The sequence below is a fragment of the Mytilus californianus genome, unplaced genomic scaffold (genome assembly GCF_021869535.1).
Source record: "Mytilus californianus isolate M0D057914Y unplaced genomic scaffold, xbMytCali1.0.p SCAF_3, whole genome shotgun sequence".
Taxonomy (NCBI): Eukaryota; Metazoa; Mollusca; class Bivalvia; order Mytilida; family Mytilidae; genus Mytilus; species Mytilus californianus.
In genome coordinates this window covers 24,838,850-24,852,792 of record NW_026262679.1, presented here as the reverse complement: position 1 = coordinate 24,852,792, position 13,943 = coordinate 24,838,850, and the positions used below count along the sequence as shown (strand labels likewise).

The window sequence follows — 13,943 nt, the reverse complement described above, 5'->3', positions numbered from 1 at the left end:
CCACTGATGAGTTTTCTATTGTATATAGATATAAGAAGATGTGGTATGAGTGCCAATGAGACAACTCTCCATCCAAGTCACAATTTATAAAAGTAAACCATTATAGGTCATTATGTCTGGTATACTAGATTTAATAAGACTGCTATCTTTGTTGTGTTTTTATTTAGTACACAAATATACTATAGTGGTAAAGCTATTAAAGCTTTCTTACTGAAATGACATATAATTTGTGGAATTTCATAATACTTTTACAGTAATTCAGTAAAAATATCATTATTGTTTCCCTTATAATTAACTATAGTTGTTCCATTCAAGCATATATGATACCCATTCAAAGAACTATGCACTCTTACTTGATGATCATTATCATCAGGTGATGAATGGCTGTTTGATGTCCAGTGGCAAATTAAATGCTTATTCAGGAAGAAAAAAAAACATGTAAAGGCCGTAATAATGTGAACCCTGCTTTGTACTACACTGACATGGTGAGCTAGATTTTTAACATGCCAGTTCACATGAAGACATGTTACCTAGGACACATTATTTTGACTCAGAACCGACTGGTCTTTGCTCTTACTACTTAATGCTGCATGCTTAGCAGACAGCAGCAAATACCAATTTGAAAATATTTGGTTTGACCCAGCTGGCCTCTTAAGCTACACCACTAGGCCATCAAATCTGTTTGCACTTTTGGAAGTAGGATTTACATTATTCGTGTGTTTTTGTCCTGGAGAGTAGTCTTATATGTATACTTAAAGATGAGATGTTCAAGTATCTTCCTGGGTGCAGTGTGTGTTAAAATGGATTAGAAATGAATTGCAGTATTATATAATTTTATTCTCAATGGTGATGTGTGTAAGTTAGCAGAAAATGGACATAAGAACTTTATAAACATGAGAAAGTTGTTTTTTTAAATTTGTAACATTTTTCAGAGTTTATTAAAAAATACTTTTTGTCAAGACAAAACTTTTTGAGGTTTAAAATGTTTCAAGGATTGATATAATTTTATCTCCACAGATTTATGTGCATAAAAGGTTAACTTTGTTTATTTTTCTTTGGTCATATGAATTATACACGAATTAATTAGAAATTGCATAATAATAATCTTTATAAAAAATAATTTTATTCTTTTTTTCCCTTTTGTTGGAAAACATGTAAAAACTTATCTGTTAACAATTCTTGAAATCAGAGATTTGTACAGAATGATTAAAAATCAATTAATTTCACTTTTGGGTGTCAGATTTGTAAAGAAGAGTTGTCTTTTGGGATTATGTTGGATTATTTAATTTGTTTACTGTTATTATCATAATCATTTACATGTTTTACATGTAAAAGTGTCATTTTTGCCCTTTGGGTCAGAGTTCAGGAAAACTGTTAGACAGACTTGAACATTTCTTAATTGGATTAACTATACAAGCTGACACTTACCTTTAGTGTAATGCTTCAATCTGGTTGGTTAATTACAGGTAAAGGTATACTCTGATTGGTTAGTTTCAAAATAAGCTTTCCAGGTATGTCTGGACACATGTAAAACAAAGTTATCAGATTAATTAATCTCAATATTAATTAAAATGACAGCTTCCTTCCCAGATGGTTGGAATAAAAATGTTCTGTCAAACACTCAAAGTGTCATTACACACCTTGATTTCATAGAAGTCACATCTCAGAAATCACATTTTAACATTGATCATTACAAACCTGTTCTACAAGAGAGATTACCTGTCAGTATACCCAACTTTGAAACAAAACCAAACAGACCTTGTTTTATTGTGAATCCTAGTAGAAATTCTACAATGATTATTGACAAAATCGGAGGAACTTCCAAAATGTATCTGGATATAACATTAAATGGAGCTTCTTTTGAAAGACAAGAACAGTTTGAAAGATTATATTATAAGAAAAGTCGTCAAAGAAGAAAAAGTACTGATCATGTTCCTATTAAAAAGATGAAAAGGAGCATGCAAGTTAATATGTCATTACTGAATTATGTAAGTTCTTTTAATTATTCTTTTTAATTTGATAGTCAGAGACTTAAAATTTATCTCTTAATAAATGAGAAGTTTAAATCTTAAACAACTATCCAAAAAAAAAATATTTCTAAAATTTCATTATAGATTTTTACCAGGTGAGCAAAAATGAAAAATATTTAATTTTAACTACAAAAAAGATATTTCAATGTCTTTCCTGTAAATCTCCGTCTATGTTTGAACATCATAAACTCAACATGGAAAATTTCTTTGAACTTCAATATTTTGTGAAAAAACGATGCAATTTAAGTTTCATATGCACTTAGAAATAATGAGGTCAAATCTACTTAAGGTCCTTATAATAAGTACTTAAATAGCTAAAACTTAATAGAATAAAACTCTTAATCGATCACTTTTTGCCAAATCAAACTTATATACAATGAATTTCATAGATAAATATTTAAGAAATATGAATGTCATTTGAAACATATAGATATAATGTATAGCGTTGTAAAAGAAAAAAAAGTTTCAATTAGTCTAAAACCTTGAAAAGTATGGACTTCGATCATGTATTCGTGCATGGAAATTTGCTAAGGTTATGAATTAATTATTTAGCTTCTTATATATAGTGTCATTTGATAAAATGTAAACCTAGGATAACTTTAGGACAAGTTTGACACACAATGTTTGTGACTAAGGTTAAATATATCAGATGATTGATTTAGACTGTTGACCAAATTTGAACTTATATAGATACATGCTTTATAAGAATCGTTCAGTCTAGGTCATACAATGGTTTTTAAAAAGAGGACGTAATTTGAGAATGAACTGCAGTACAATTATTTACTTCCGTTACATGAAAATGTTCGAATGGCATAACATTTATGAATTTTAGGTTGAACGGATCTGTCGTCTAATCCGTCATTGTGGAACATCTATACTGTAATACTTGTAACGTGAACATCAGTATTGTTGCTCAGTCACGCTCACAGGATTTTAACAGGATAAACATTTTAATTGGACTTATTAAAAACATTTATTTGATAATGATATAAAATGGAAAATCATGAATCATATATCTTATGAATGTAAGAGGGATTATCCTTCAAAATTGACTTTCCTCCGTCTTGACATGGAAAATGTTTTACTATATTGTTGCCGATAAAAATGGAGAAATGTATCAGCGATCATATAGTGTGATTGATCATAGACATTCGCTTTCTGATGATAAAGAATTGGTGAAATTTATTAATATTTTTCAGCCACGTAGTCGATTGGTAAGAGTTTATTTTCAAATCTGCTATAGTTTTGTAGAGGTGTAAGAAGGCAGGGGTATATGTGGAAAGTGTAGTCAGTAGTAGCTTCTTAATTGTATATTAAGATATTTAGTTAGTTAAAAAAATTAAACTTGGGAAGTGAAACTGCAGAACTTAATATAGACTAGATGAAAAGTCTCCTGGTATAATAAATTTACATAAAATATGTTTTGTTTTTTATTCTGATTGGATGATTCAATATCAAACCATTTTATGTTGTATTTTATAAAGTACTCATTTAGGAAATGAAAAGAATTGATTTGGAGGAAGGAAATATGAAATTCTAATTTCATTAATGTATTTTGAAAAATATTTGTGGCAATGTATCCCAAACTGAAGGTTGCATTTAGCAGTGTTTGGGTATGTAAATTTTGGAATGAAAATTCCAGGATAATTAATGTTATTTAAATTATGTTGTATGTTTAAATCAATGACATGTAACAGATATGCATATTTCTTTTTTTTTTAATTAATTTAGCTTTTAAATGCAAATTTTCCAAGTTTTTTTTAAAGCAAATTTATCAAGTTTTGTGGGAACATGTACTATTTTTCCCTCAAGGTATTCAGGATAAAAATCAGATATGTAAATATGTATGTATTCAGTACTTGTATATCCCAGGGTTAAAGTGTATTCATTTGATTTCCTTTTCTTTGTTCCATAAATTCTCATTTGTTCAATTCCAAAGTGGAGGTGTGAACATGTATTTTAATATTTTTTTTAATATCTTTGATCACTTTGTTACAAATTATCTCTTGATCAATCTGAGATAACAGAGGAAATTGAAGAATAAACAAATTAAAATATCATCCAGATATAATTCTAAACTTGTTAAACTTGTTACATATCTTAATTGGAACTTGGGAAAGAAAGACATAATTTTATGATGAAGGGTAGAGCTAGGATTCACAGTTTGTATGATAATTTTGACAATTTGGTGTTGTCCAAATTAAAGTGGATGTTAAGCTTATCAACTTTAGTAAGTACCTAAGATTGTAAAACAAATAAAATGTAATTATTTTTTATTTTTTGAATGAAAAGAGTGAGAGTAAAACACTTACATTTAGTCAACATATGACAGTTTCCTTACAAAATGTGAGAAGGATTTGATAAAAAAAAGGGGGGCATTAAATTTACCAGAAATCTTTTCCTAGTATACAAATAATTGATTTCATGTTTAAAATTAGGTCTGTTTATTCACAAATTTAATGTTGAAAACAAATCCAATCTTTGGTAATAGCTTTCACCATAATTATACCTCAGGAAAATTAACTGGTTTTAAAAGTATAGATCTTATGGAAGGCCAATTGTCAGTGTGATAAAATAGTTTGCAATTTAGTAATTTGAGAAGCATTTCTAAATTTCCAAAGAAATCCCATTTTTCTTCTACAATTTCAAAGAAATCTGTTATGAAATTGACTTCTCAATTTTTTTCAGCCTTGTGATTTAATTTAATGACGTTATAACTAGTTTCACACCTTCTGATTTTAAGATAGATTTGTAAGAGTAAAATTTTTGATCAAAATACATTTAAATTCTTTAATTTCCTATAGATCAATTTTAACGTCTTATAAAATGTACTTTATAAGTCAAAGAAAGAGGCAAAGGAGTATGATGTATGTGTAATACTAAAACTTAATGGGGTTATCAGGGTCAAATGTAGGCTTGATATGATAAATTTGTTTGAAGATTTCATATGCGCAGAATAAAGAAAAGAAAATAAGTATTGATATTGACACTGGTAAATTATAAACTTTAAAACTTAGTTACAAAGTCTTCCTTCTCAAATACGTTATGTTTACGTATGCATGTCCTTTTTGTCTTCACAAAACACCATGACTATACTCATAGAGTTGAAGAAAAAGTATTGTGTACTACACTGATAACAATGGTATTCAATTTCTCATTTTTTGCTGAATTAATTAATACGGTATTACAGATCCATCTTCTCCCCTGTTATAAATTACATTTATTTTTATATTTGCAGAGTTTGGTTGCATTAGATACAGAAACCAATCATCGACTGTCAACTGCTAACAGTGTAAACAATATCACAAACAATGGGGAGGATGATGAACATGAAGATGATATCGGCCGTATTGCAGGTTGGGCCGTCAACTTTAACAAGCTCCTCAATGATCATGGAGGACTTGCTGTCTTCACCGTAAGTTTTGTCATTCAGAATATTTAATTTTGGATTTGAATTAATACATGTACAAATGTATTTGAAACTACATATTAAACATCAATTGAAAAATTTTGTTGAAAAAATTTAAAACAGCAAGAAGTTTTGTGATTGTCACCGATATTGAAATCATAGTTAGTCAAAATTAACATATAGATATGTTTGAACATTACTGTACATATACAAACGATTTAGAATTTAAAATGTCACCCTCGGAATTAAACTATTTTTGTTTTTTATAAAGGTCAATTGTAGCTTAATGTTTTATATTGTGTTTGTAAAAGGTCATTTGTAACTTGATGTTTCATTTATTTTTTTATATTATTACAGGAATTTCTGAAGAAAGAATTCAGTCAAGAAAATATCTTATTCTGGAGAACATGTGAACAATTTAAACATATTGAAGACTCTGATAAGGTATTTTAAATGTTTTATAATACTATTCAGTATTTCATTACCCAGACATTTTATTTTGACATGAAATTTTATGTGTAAAAATCAATCAGATAAGAAAGTTAATCTTTAAATAAATATTCAGTTTTGTTTAATAAATAAATTATCTGATGTTCCAAGTGCTAAAATTTTGAATTATGGATTTTGCCAATTCTGTTGATAAGTTTGTATATACATAAATATATCAGTGGTTTTACAAATGCCAAATCAAAAACATATCAGTCAAGTGTTAGGCATGTTCAAGTTATCTTACATAGATCATGTTCAACATAAGTCACAAAACATATAATGGAAGTTTGGCATAAACTGACTTTTACATAACTCTTTTTTCCAAGAACATTTTATTCTTACAATAAAACAAATTCCAGTTATTCCCCTTTGTTTCAATAGAAAGTAAATATTTCTAGCAGAGTTTGGTTTCTATCTTATTACAATCATTTGGCCATTTTTTTTTAATATGCATAAAAAATGAATATTTTAAAAATGTACTTACAAAATAAATTTATATTTTTAGAGAAAAGGTGAAGCTAAGGAGATCTTTATGAAGTATATGTCTCAGAAAGCCACAGATCCTGTCAATGTAGAACATGTTAGTGTCAAACAAGTAGAGAAACAGTTAGACAATCCTGGAACAAATACATTTGAGAAGCCTCAGCAGGAGGTAAGGCGTTTAAGATAGCTAAAAAAAGTTCTCTACAAATATGAACATAGATAAATAGTATAATTCTTGAGCCATTCAAGCCTACATTAAATGAATAACTAAATAATTTTATAGAAAATACACAATATGCAGGAATTAACTCAATACAAAATGGATGTAGATGAAACAGTCAGAAAATATATACCAAAAGACAACAATTATTTATTATATATTTAATCCCCTCAACAAAGTGTTTACAACCAACGTCTGAATAGAAAGGGGATGTGGGCACTACATTAAACTAAATAAAACCTTCATTTATCTGCTTATTTTAAGAAAACATTTGAGAGAAAAAAACTGTTTCGGTTCAAATATTGTTTAAACATAATTGAAATTTGTTTGTTCCTTTATAGATTTTCAAGCTAATGAAACAGGACAGCTACCCTAGATTTATCAAATCAGAACTATACAAAACATACCTGATGAGAGAAATGGAGGGAAAACCCCTGAATCTACCAGCAGATGAATTTGAACAGAAAGACAAAAAGGAGGAGAAAAATAAGTCCAAAATTGAAAGTAAAGAAAAAAGAAGGAGATCTTTGTTGCCATGGAGAGGAAGTAAGTTGAGACAAAAAATTGTACATGTCTTTGAAAATAAAGATTTACAATTGATAAAACATATAATCAAGGTTATACAAAATAAACTAATTTAAAGGACAGGCCAATATTGGGACAAGATTACACAAATTCATAAAACTGGGAATCTTTTCTGTTACGGTAATGTTCAGTGCCTTAATTTGTCGAAACCTAGTGATTTGGTCTGTTTGGTAAACACTTAAGCTCAGCATGAAAATATACTGAAGTGTTATTAGTCTTAGTTTTAAATAACTACATGAACTAACATAGAAATTTAAAAAAATAAAGTAATAAATATGTATTTATATTTTATCTTTTAAGGGAGCAGCAAACAAAGTATCAAAGCAGCTTCAGATTCAGATTTGAAAAAAATGAATGAGAAAAAAGAAAAAGAGAAAGAGAAAGAAAAAGAAAAGATAACTAAAGAAAAGGAAGTAAATAACAATACACAACAACGTAAACCTTCCATACCAGCTGGTCCTGGTATTGATCTCAGTACAATGAGGAAGGAGGCAACCAAAGTCACCAATGAAAATGATGAACAAAACTTTAAATTCTGTCGTGTTATCATGCCTGATGGGTCCACAACAGTTGTGTGTGCAAGACCTGGTCAGACAATTAGAACTGTTTTAGGAAAGTTGTGTGATAAGAGAAGTTTGTCTATTGCTGGTGTTGATGTATTCTTACTGGGATCTGATAAGGTAACATTTTTGCATTTTTCAAAAGTTTCCTGTATTTAAAAGAAAGAAAACTAAATAAAACTTTCTTGTTGTGCCCTTGAAAAAATGCTAATGGAAGACAGTTGTTCTTTTAAAAGGACAAGATTTGTATTGTTTTTTTACACTGTAGATGTAATATATATTTTTAGACTAAATTTTATCTTCAAATACCTTGTATATCTCAGAATATTCAAATGTTTTGTAATTTTATTTTCAGCCATTGGACCTGGCAGAGGATATATCTACTTTGGGATCAAAAGAAGTGATGATAGAAAGACGGGTGTTATTTAGAATGGACTTACCTAACCGTAAATCTATTGGTGTCAAAGCTAAACCAAACCGAACAATTCGTGATGTGTTCAAACCTATTCTTAATAAATATGGATTTAAGTTGGATAATATTTTTGTACAATTGGTATGTCATATTTTTTTGTTTCTCTCTCTCACTCTCTTTGAATGTTATTAGTTATTATTTAAAAAGTCCATGTAAAACCTTCTCTTTTTTTCTTTCTTTTTTTTTTTAAATATAATCAAAACCTTTTTATAATAATTATTAATGCTATTTTATTTATCTTTTTGTTTATCTTCTTTTTACTCAAAGTTTTAAATATTCTTATTAGATCAAACCCAATTTTAATTACAAAGTAACTGTCAGAATTGTATAAGGGGAGACAACTCTTATTAATCAGAGATCATCAGATTATATTTCTTGTTGTTTTTTTTTCAGTCAGGGAAACCAGATGTATTAGACATAGATGAACAAGTATCTACAATAGATAATCAAAGAGTTGTGATTTTACAACAAGATGATATAGTTGGTATGTAATTCCCAAAATTTCATGTAAAGCTTTTGTTGTTGGTATCTTGTAGACTTTGGTGAAATGCATATGTATATTTGTGTTGGTATTTTGCTTTCCAAACACTGTTATTAACATTTTTTGGTAAAAGTTGGTTTGCGACAATAATATTTAAAATGATTTACTTCCTTAATGGTTGAATATCAGGAAATTTTTATGCATTAATTGTTTTGAAGTACATGTGTACTTAACTAAATTGATTGTTAGCCAAAGTTCCCACACGACTGATGAGCTAGTTGGTATATTTTAATCTGAAAGTACTGATACTTTTGATTTCTTATGAAAGATTCATTGTTTAACATGAGTATTATTGTAATAGTAATGACAGAAAACTGTTTAATAGTTTTTTTGTTAATTTTAAAACAATGAAACATTCATATATATCCATTCATTCATATACATCGTATCATCATTCATACCAAAAAATTCAGTGTATAAGTATTAGAAATTATGAAACAATGAAATATTCATAATTTATCAATTCATCCATTCATAACTACCATTATCATTTTTACAAACCACATATACCACATTACACCAACTTTTATTCATCCTACTCTTCTCTCTATCATCTTTTCATGTCTTCATTGTCATGTTGTGTGTGTAATAAAGGGAAATAACCCTTGTATTCCCTTGCATTATGTGTGTGCTTCGTACTTGTGAATGAAAAGTTACTTACCTTCAAAAATTTTGTGCCAAAAAAATGACCCGATGATGTCGAGAGTTCTTGTGTTAATATCAGACAAATTAGGTTGTATATAAACTATTGTTTTGTTAAAAAGAATTAAGATGAAAATTTGCTTGAAAATGCACTTGCAATAATATAAAAATAAAAGTTTTGTAAATACAACCTGATTTGTCATTTGTTTGCTAATAATCTAATGGTGTTGGTTTTTATTACATTATATTATATTCTGAACTATTGATTTTGTTTATTTTATATAAAAAAAATATTCTGGAACCAGAAAAGTTTGAATGATTAATGTATAAACTTGTGTATTAAACATAAAACAACAGTTCAAAATTAGTAGTACATTTTTTTGTAGTTGCTAGTTAATGGCTTTTCCAGTTAAAATTGATCAGTCTAAGGTTTCTTGATAGAAAATAAGATTTACAATCATTATCAATGAAATAGTTGCACAGTCTTGTTATCTGGCAAAGTCATTAGTCATTGATAGAATCCAGTGAAAAATATATTACAATAACTTAGATAATTTATATACCTTTCATATTTTATATAAAATTCATAACATTTAATTGTATAAGCATAACATGTAAATATATTTACCTGGAATGGTGTTTTTATATTTAATCAGTTATATGCTAGTTAACATTTACCTTTGTTTGTTAATTATAATCAGTTGTAATCCGTGAATATTCATAATTTTAAAAAGAAAACACAAGTTCATTTTAAATATATTCTATAAATTTGTATAAATACAATGGATGATTTTAGACCTGCTCCATTTAAGTTTTTATATTGACAAGAAAAGGCACTGGACTAATGGGGTAGCAACTGGTTTAAATGAATAATCATGGGAAGATAATTATCCATAGATGTGATATGAAACTTCTGTCTATTGGGGTGGTACATGTTTTAAAAGAGAAAAAGGTTTATGAATATTCACTGACTGCAATTGGTTCAATCCCTAGTTTTATCTAACAATGTATTTACTTGCATGATATATTTAACAGTTTCGGGTAAAACAGGAAGTATACGCTCGACATCCTGGTCTCCAACTATGGCGTTAAAATATCCCCCAGATTACCATAACAGTCAGAAGGAATATGTTTCCTTAAACTTAATGACAAATAGTATCTTTGATGATCTGATGAAGGGCAAATCTCATCAGTTGGCTCATAATTTTGATGAACTTGGAATTTTAGATCCTGATAGCAAGGTCAAGGTAAGAGAATGCAGTAGCTATGGTAGATTGTGGTGAACTTTGACCTTTTGCTTGTTTGTAGTGTGCATCTTTCTTTTTGTAGTTGGAAACTAATTTTACAGAGTGGTTTATAGATTAATCTCTTCCATCCCCAGAACTCTTTCTTTCTTTCCTAGCTTTCTTTTGCTTTTTAAAGAAATAAAAAAAAAAACTTTACATTTGAGAATAATTTTGACAGATTAAAAAAATGATAATGAACTGAACAATCACAAATGACACCTAAAATTACATGGACATACAAAGCAGCATTTCATGGCAGCTTATATATTAATAGATTAAGTTTCAAAAGCTTGCTTCTAGCTCACAAAGAAAACTTGTAGAATAGTTTGCACTTGTTTAAAAAGGTACAAAAGAAAGAAAAGAAAAAAACTGAATAAAAGAACATAACAAATTAAAGTGCAGTATAGCATGATGCAATTTCTTGACTCAACATACCCAAGATTATGTGAAAAATAGTTATATACAGCTATATAAATTTTATCATTAAAACGTCATATTAGACATTCGGATAGATGATATTTTATATTTTTCACCATATTGATAAATGAGAACATTTGTTTTTGTTGTGTTGTGGAGGTAGTCAGGATGAAAGGCTGAAAAATATAGTAGAATATAGAACGGAAACAATTTGAATGATGAAATATTTAATAATTAGAATAGAATATTAAAAAAGTTGTTTGCATGACTTAATATCTCAATTTTGTCTTATAGGGTCTGCTGAAAAACAACGAAGATCGTCCCTCTTTGGGTTTATTCGGCCTCAGGAGAAAAGAGTCAGCATCCGTAAAGGATCCACCACCCAGCAAGATGAAGTCAAAACACAAAGTGACGTTTAATCTTCAGAAAAATCAGACTCGTACTTCACAGGGTGATGGTAAGCTTTTCTCTAATAGATACTCGGGGCCTCAGTGGCCAAGTGGTATAAGTAGTCCAACTACTGTATCACTAGCCAGTCAACTTTGAGGTTGTGAGTTTGAATCCTGCACAGAGCAGGTGCACTCGACTCCAATCTTAATTGACTAGGATTGTCAGTTTTCCTATCGAAGGTCTGTTGTTCTCTCTGGGAAATCTGGCTTCCTCTACCAATAAAAACTAACCGCCACAATATAACACAATGGTGTTGAAAGTGGTGTTATACACCAATCAATCAATCTAATAGATACTCAAATTTATATAATTTAGTATTAAACTCATCTTTAATTGAAATGATGTAGCAAAATAAAAAGCTTTTCATGTTGCCTACAGTTATTAGAAACTTGATTGTATTCATTTTAAAAAATGTAGAATTAAAATTGAAAAAAGTTGGATGGGGAAAAGAGTAGATCAGAATTTACGCAATCAAATAAAACAACACATATGCATTTGATATGCATACTGTTTACCACACATTAGTCATCATCACACACTTTTAGCTTCACAATTAGTATATAAAGGAGTAATGAAGATGAATCTTGTAAATGGTACTTAATATTACTTGGTTGTTAGAATATGATTGCATAAGATTGAAATATTACACAAAAACATGTTAAATCGCAACTTTATTTGATAATGTATATTGCCATTAGAATCATTTGACAACAAATGATGTAATGTTTAATATTAGATCCTCGAGGGGGAAAAAGAATTTAAGCTGTATTTATAGAAGATTAAATTATTACATATATATATAATATATATATATATATGTCTGTTATCTAATTTTCATGAAGTTTATAATTCCACTTTTTGTTTTCTTTTTTTTAGACGACAAGTTTTTGGAACTTTTATCAAAAGCTCAAAGGCAAAGGCTGGACGACCAAAGAGGATTAGACATGAATAATTCAGAAATTCCAGAATTCCTACGCAATAAAAGTCATCATTCATCCGGACGAGAGAGTGCTCCTCCCATTTTGTCTCGTGATCGTTCTGAATATGTACAAAATAATGACAAATATTCATCACATAATCGTATCAGCTCATCAGGGCGCATCTCTTCCATGTCTGTTGAGGTTGTGGATATTTCTGCAGATGATAGTGAATATTTAATGTCAACAGACCAAAGTTTTAGTCAAGATGGCATAATTCCACAAACATCTGAGGCTCAGGAATACTTTCAGTCATCAGATTCTATCAATGCAGACTTTGATGATCCATGCTTAGCTGAGAAAAATTTACGGGATTTAGGTTTTGACTATAGTTATAATATGTATCAAGCTAAAGCATTCGGATACTCACGGTACAGGCCATTATCTCCCAATAGACAATCGATAGAAAGAAATTCTGCTCCACTGACATCGCTGGATCTGTTAGATAGTACCACTACAAATGATGACTTTGATGATACATTGACTAGTTCTCCAGCAGATCATCGCTGGAGACCACAATCTGTTCCTCCAGTGCTCGTATCTAACAAAAATGGGGTTTTAAAGCAGTTATCTCCCCTACCTTATACTAATAATACACCAACCAATACTTCTGCATTTTGCCGAACTTCAAATCAGAAACCATCAACATTTTCAACATTTACATCAACACCCAAACCTGACAATAAACCTGTTATTTTAGATTTAGCAAACACAGAAGAAGATGTCACTTTTGTATAGCAAAACTTGTATTTCTCTTCACTGCCATAAATACCAGTGTTTTTTTTTTATTAATGAATAGTATTTTTTTCAGAACTTATTAGTTTAAACCAAAAAAGCATTACATGCTTTTAAACAAAGTATCTTTATTGCAAAACCTAGAAACAAGCACTGAAAGAGAGAAGATTTGTACAGTGATCACTATTGATGACAGCCAGCAATAATGAGCTATATTCGTTAATTTTGTTTTTGTTTGTTGATTATTGCATGTACAGCAATATTTTCTATGGTGCTATATGATTTGTACATACATATATTTGTATAGATTTTAATTGTTAATGAATGAAGAGATTTGAGATGTTTTATATTTTATACAAAGTCAAATAAAATATCTCTCTAAGTGATTTTTCGTCAATATATCTTATGAAGCCCTGCTACCTGACTATAGTATTGGCTTGATCATCTGATCCTGTCATTATTCATTTCAAATTGTCTTCAAGAACACATTATATAAATGTAAATGAAATTTTATGAAAATAACAAGATTTGGTATGATTGCCAATAAGAAAACTTTCCATCAGAGACCAAATGACATGAACGTAAACATCTATAGGTCACTGTATGGCAATCAACAATCAGCAAGACTCGTATCTTATTTCAAGCCT

General features: G+C 29.2%; 1 protein-coding gene across 3 annotated transcripts in view; it reads left to right on the top strand.

Annotated features, from left to right (window-relative positions):
* The window catches only part of LOC127734183 (regulator of G-protein signaling 12-like), a 66,099-nt gene extending 52,417 nt beyond the window's left edge, over positions 1-13,682 (top strand). Inside the window, exons 4-13 of one of the 3 annotated variants that reach the window (XM_052243911.1) lie at positions 5,269-5,445; positions 5,797-5,883; positions 6,434-6,580; positions 6,973-7,177; positions 7,517-7,896; positions 8,132-8,329; positions 8,642-8,732; positions 10,467-10,678; positions 11,429-11,591; positions 12,461-13,682. In XM_052243911.1, the coding sequence (XP_052099871.1) occupies positions 5,269-5,445; positions 5,797-5,883; positions 6,434-6,580; positions 6,973-7,177; positions 7,517-7,896; positions 8,132-8,329; positions 8,642-8,732; positions 10,467-10,678; positions 11,429-11,591; positions 12,461-13,299 (2,499 nt within the window). In that variant the 3' untranslated portion in view covers positions 13,300-13,682. The remainder of the gene's footprint in view (positions 1-5,268; positions 5,446-5,796; positions 5,884-6,433; positions 6,581-6,972; positions 7,178-7,516; positions 7,897-8,131; positions 8,330-8,641; positions 8,733-10,466; positions 10,679-11,428; positions 11,592-12,460) is intronic. The other 2 variants (XM_052243912.1, XM_052243913.1) reach the window with 2 other exon arrangements.
* Positions 13,683-13,943: the final 261 nt, after the last annotated feature.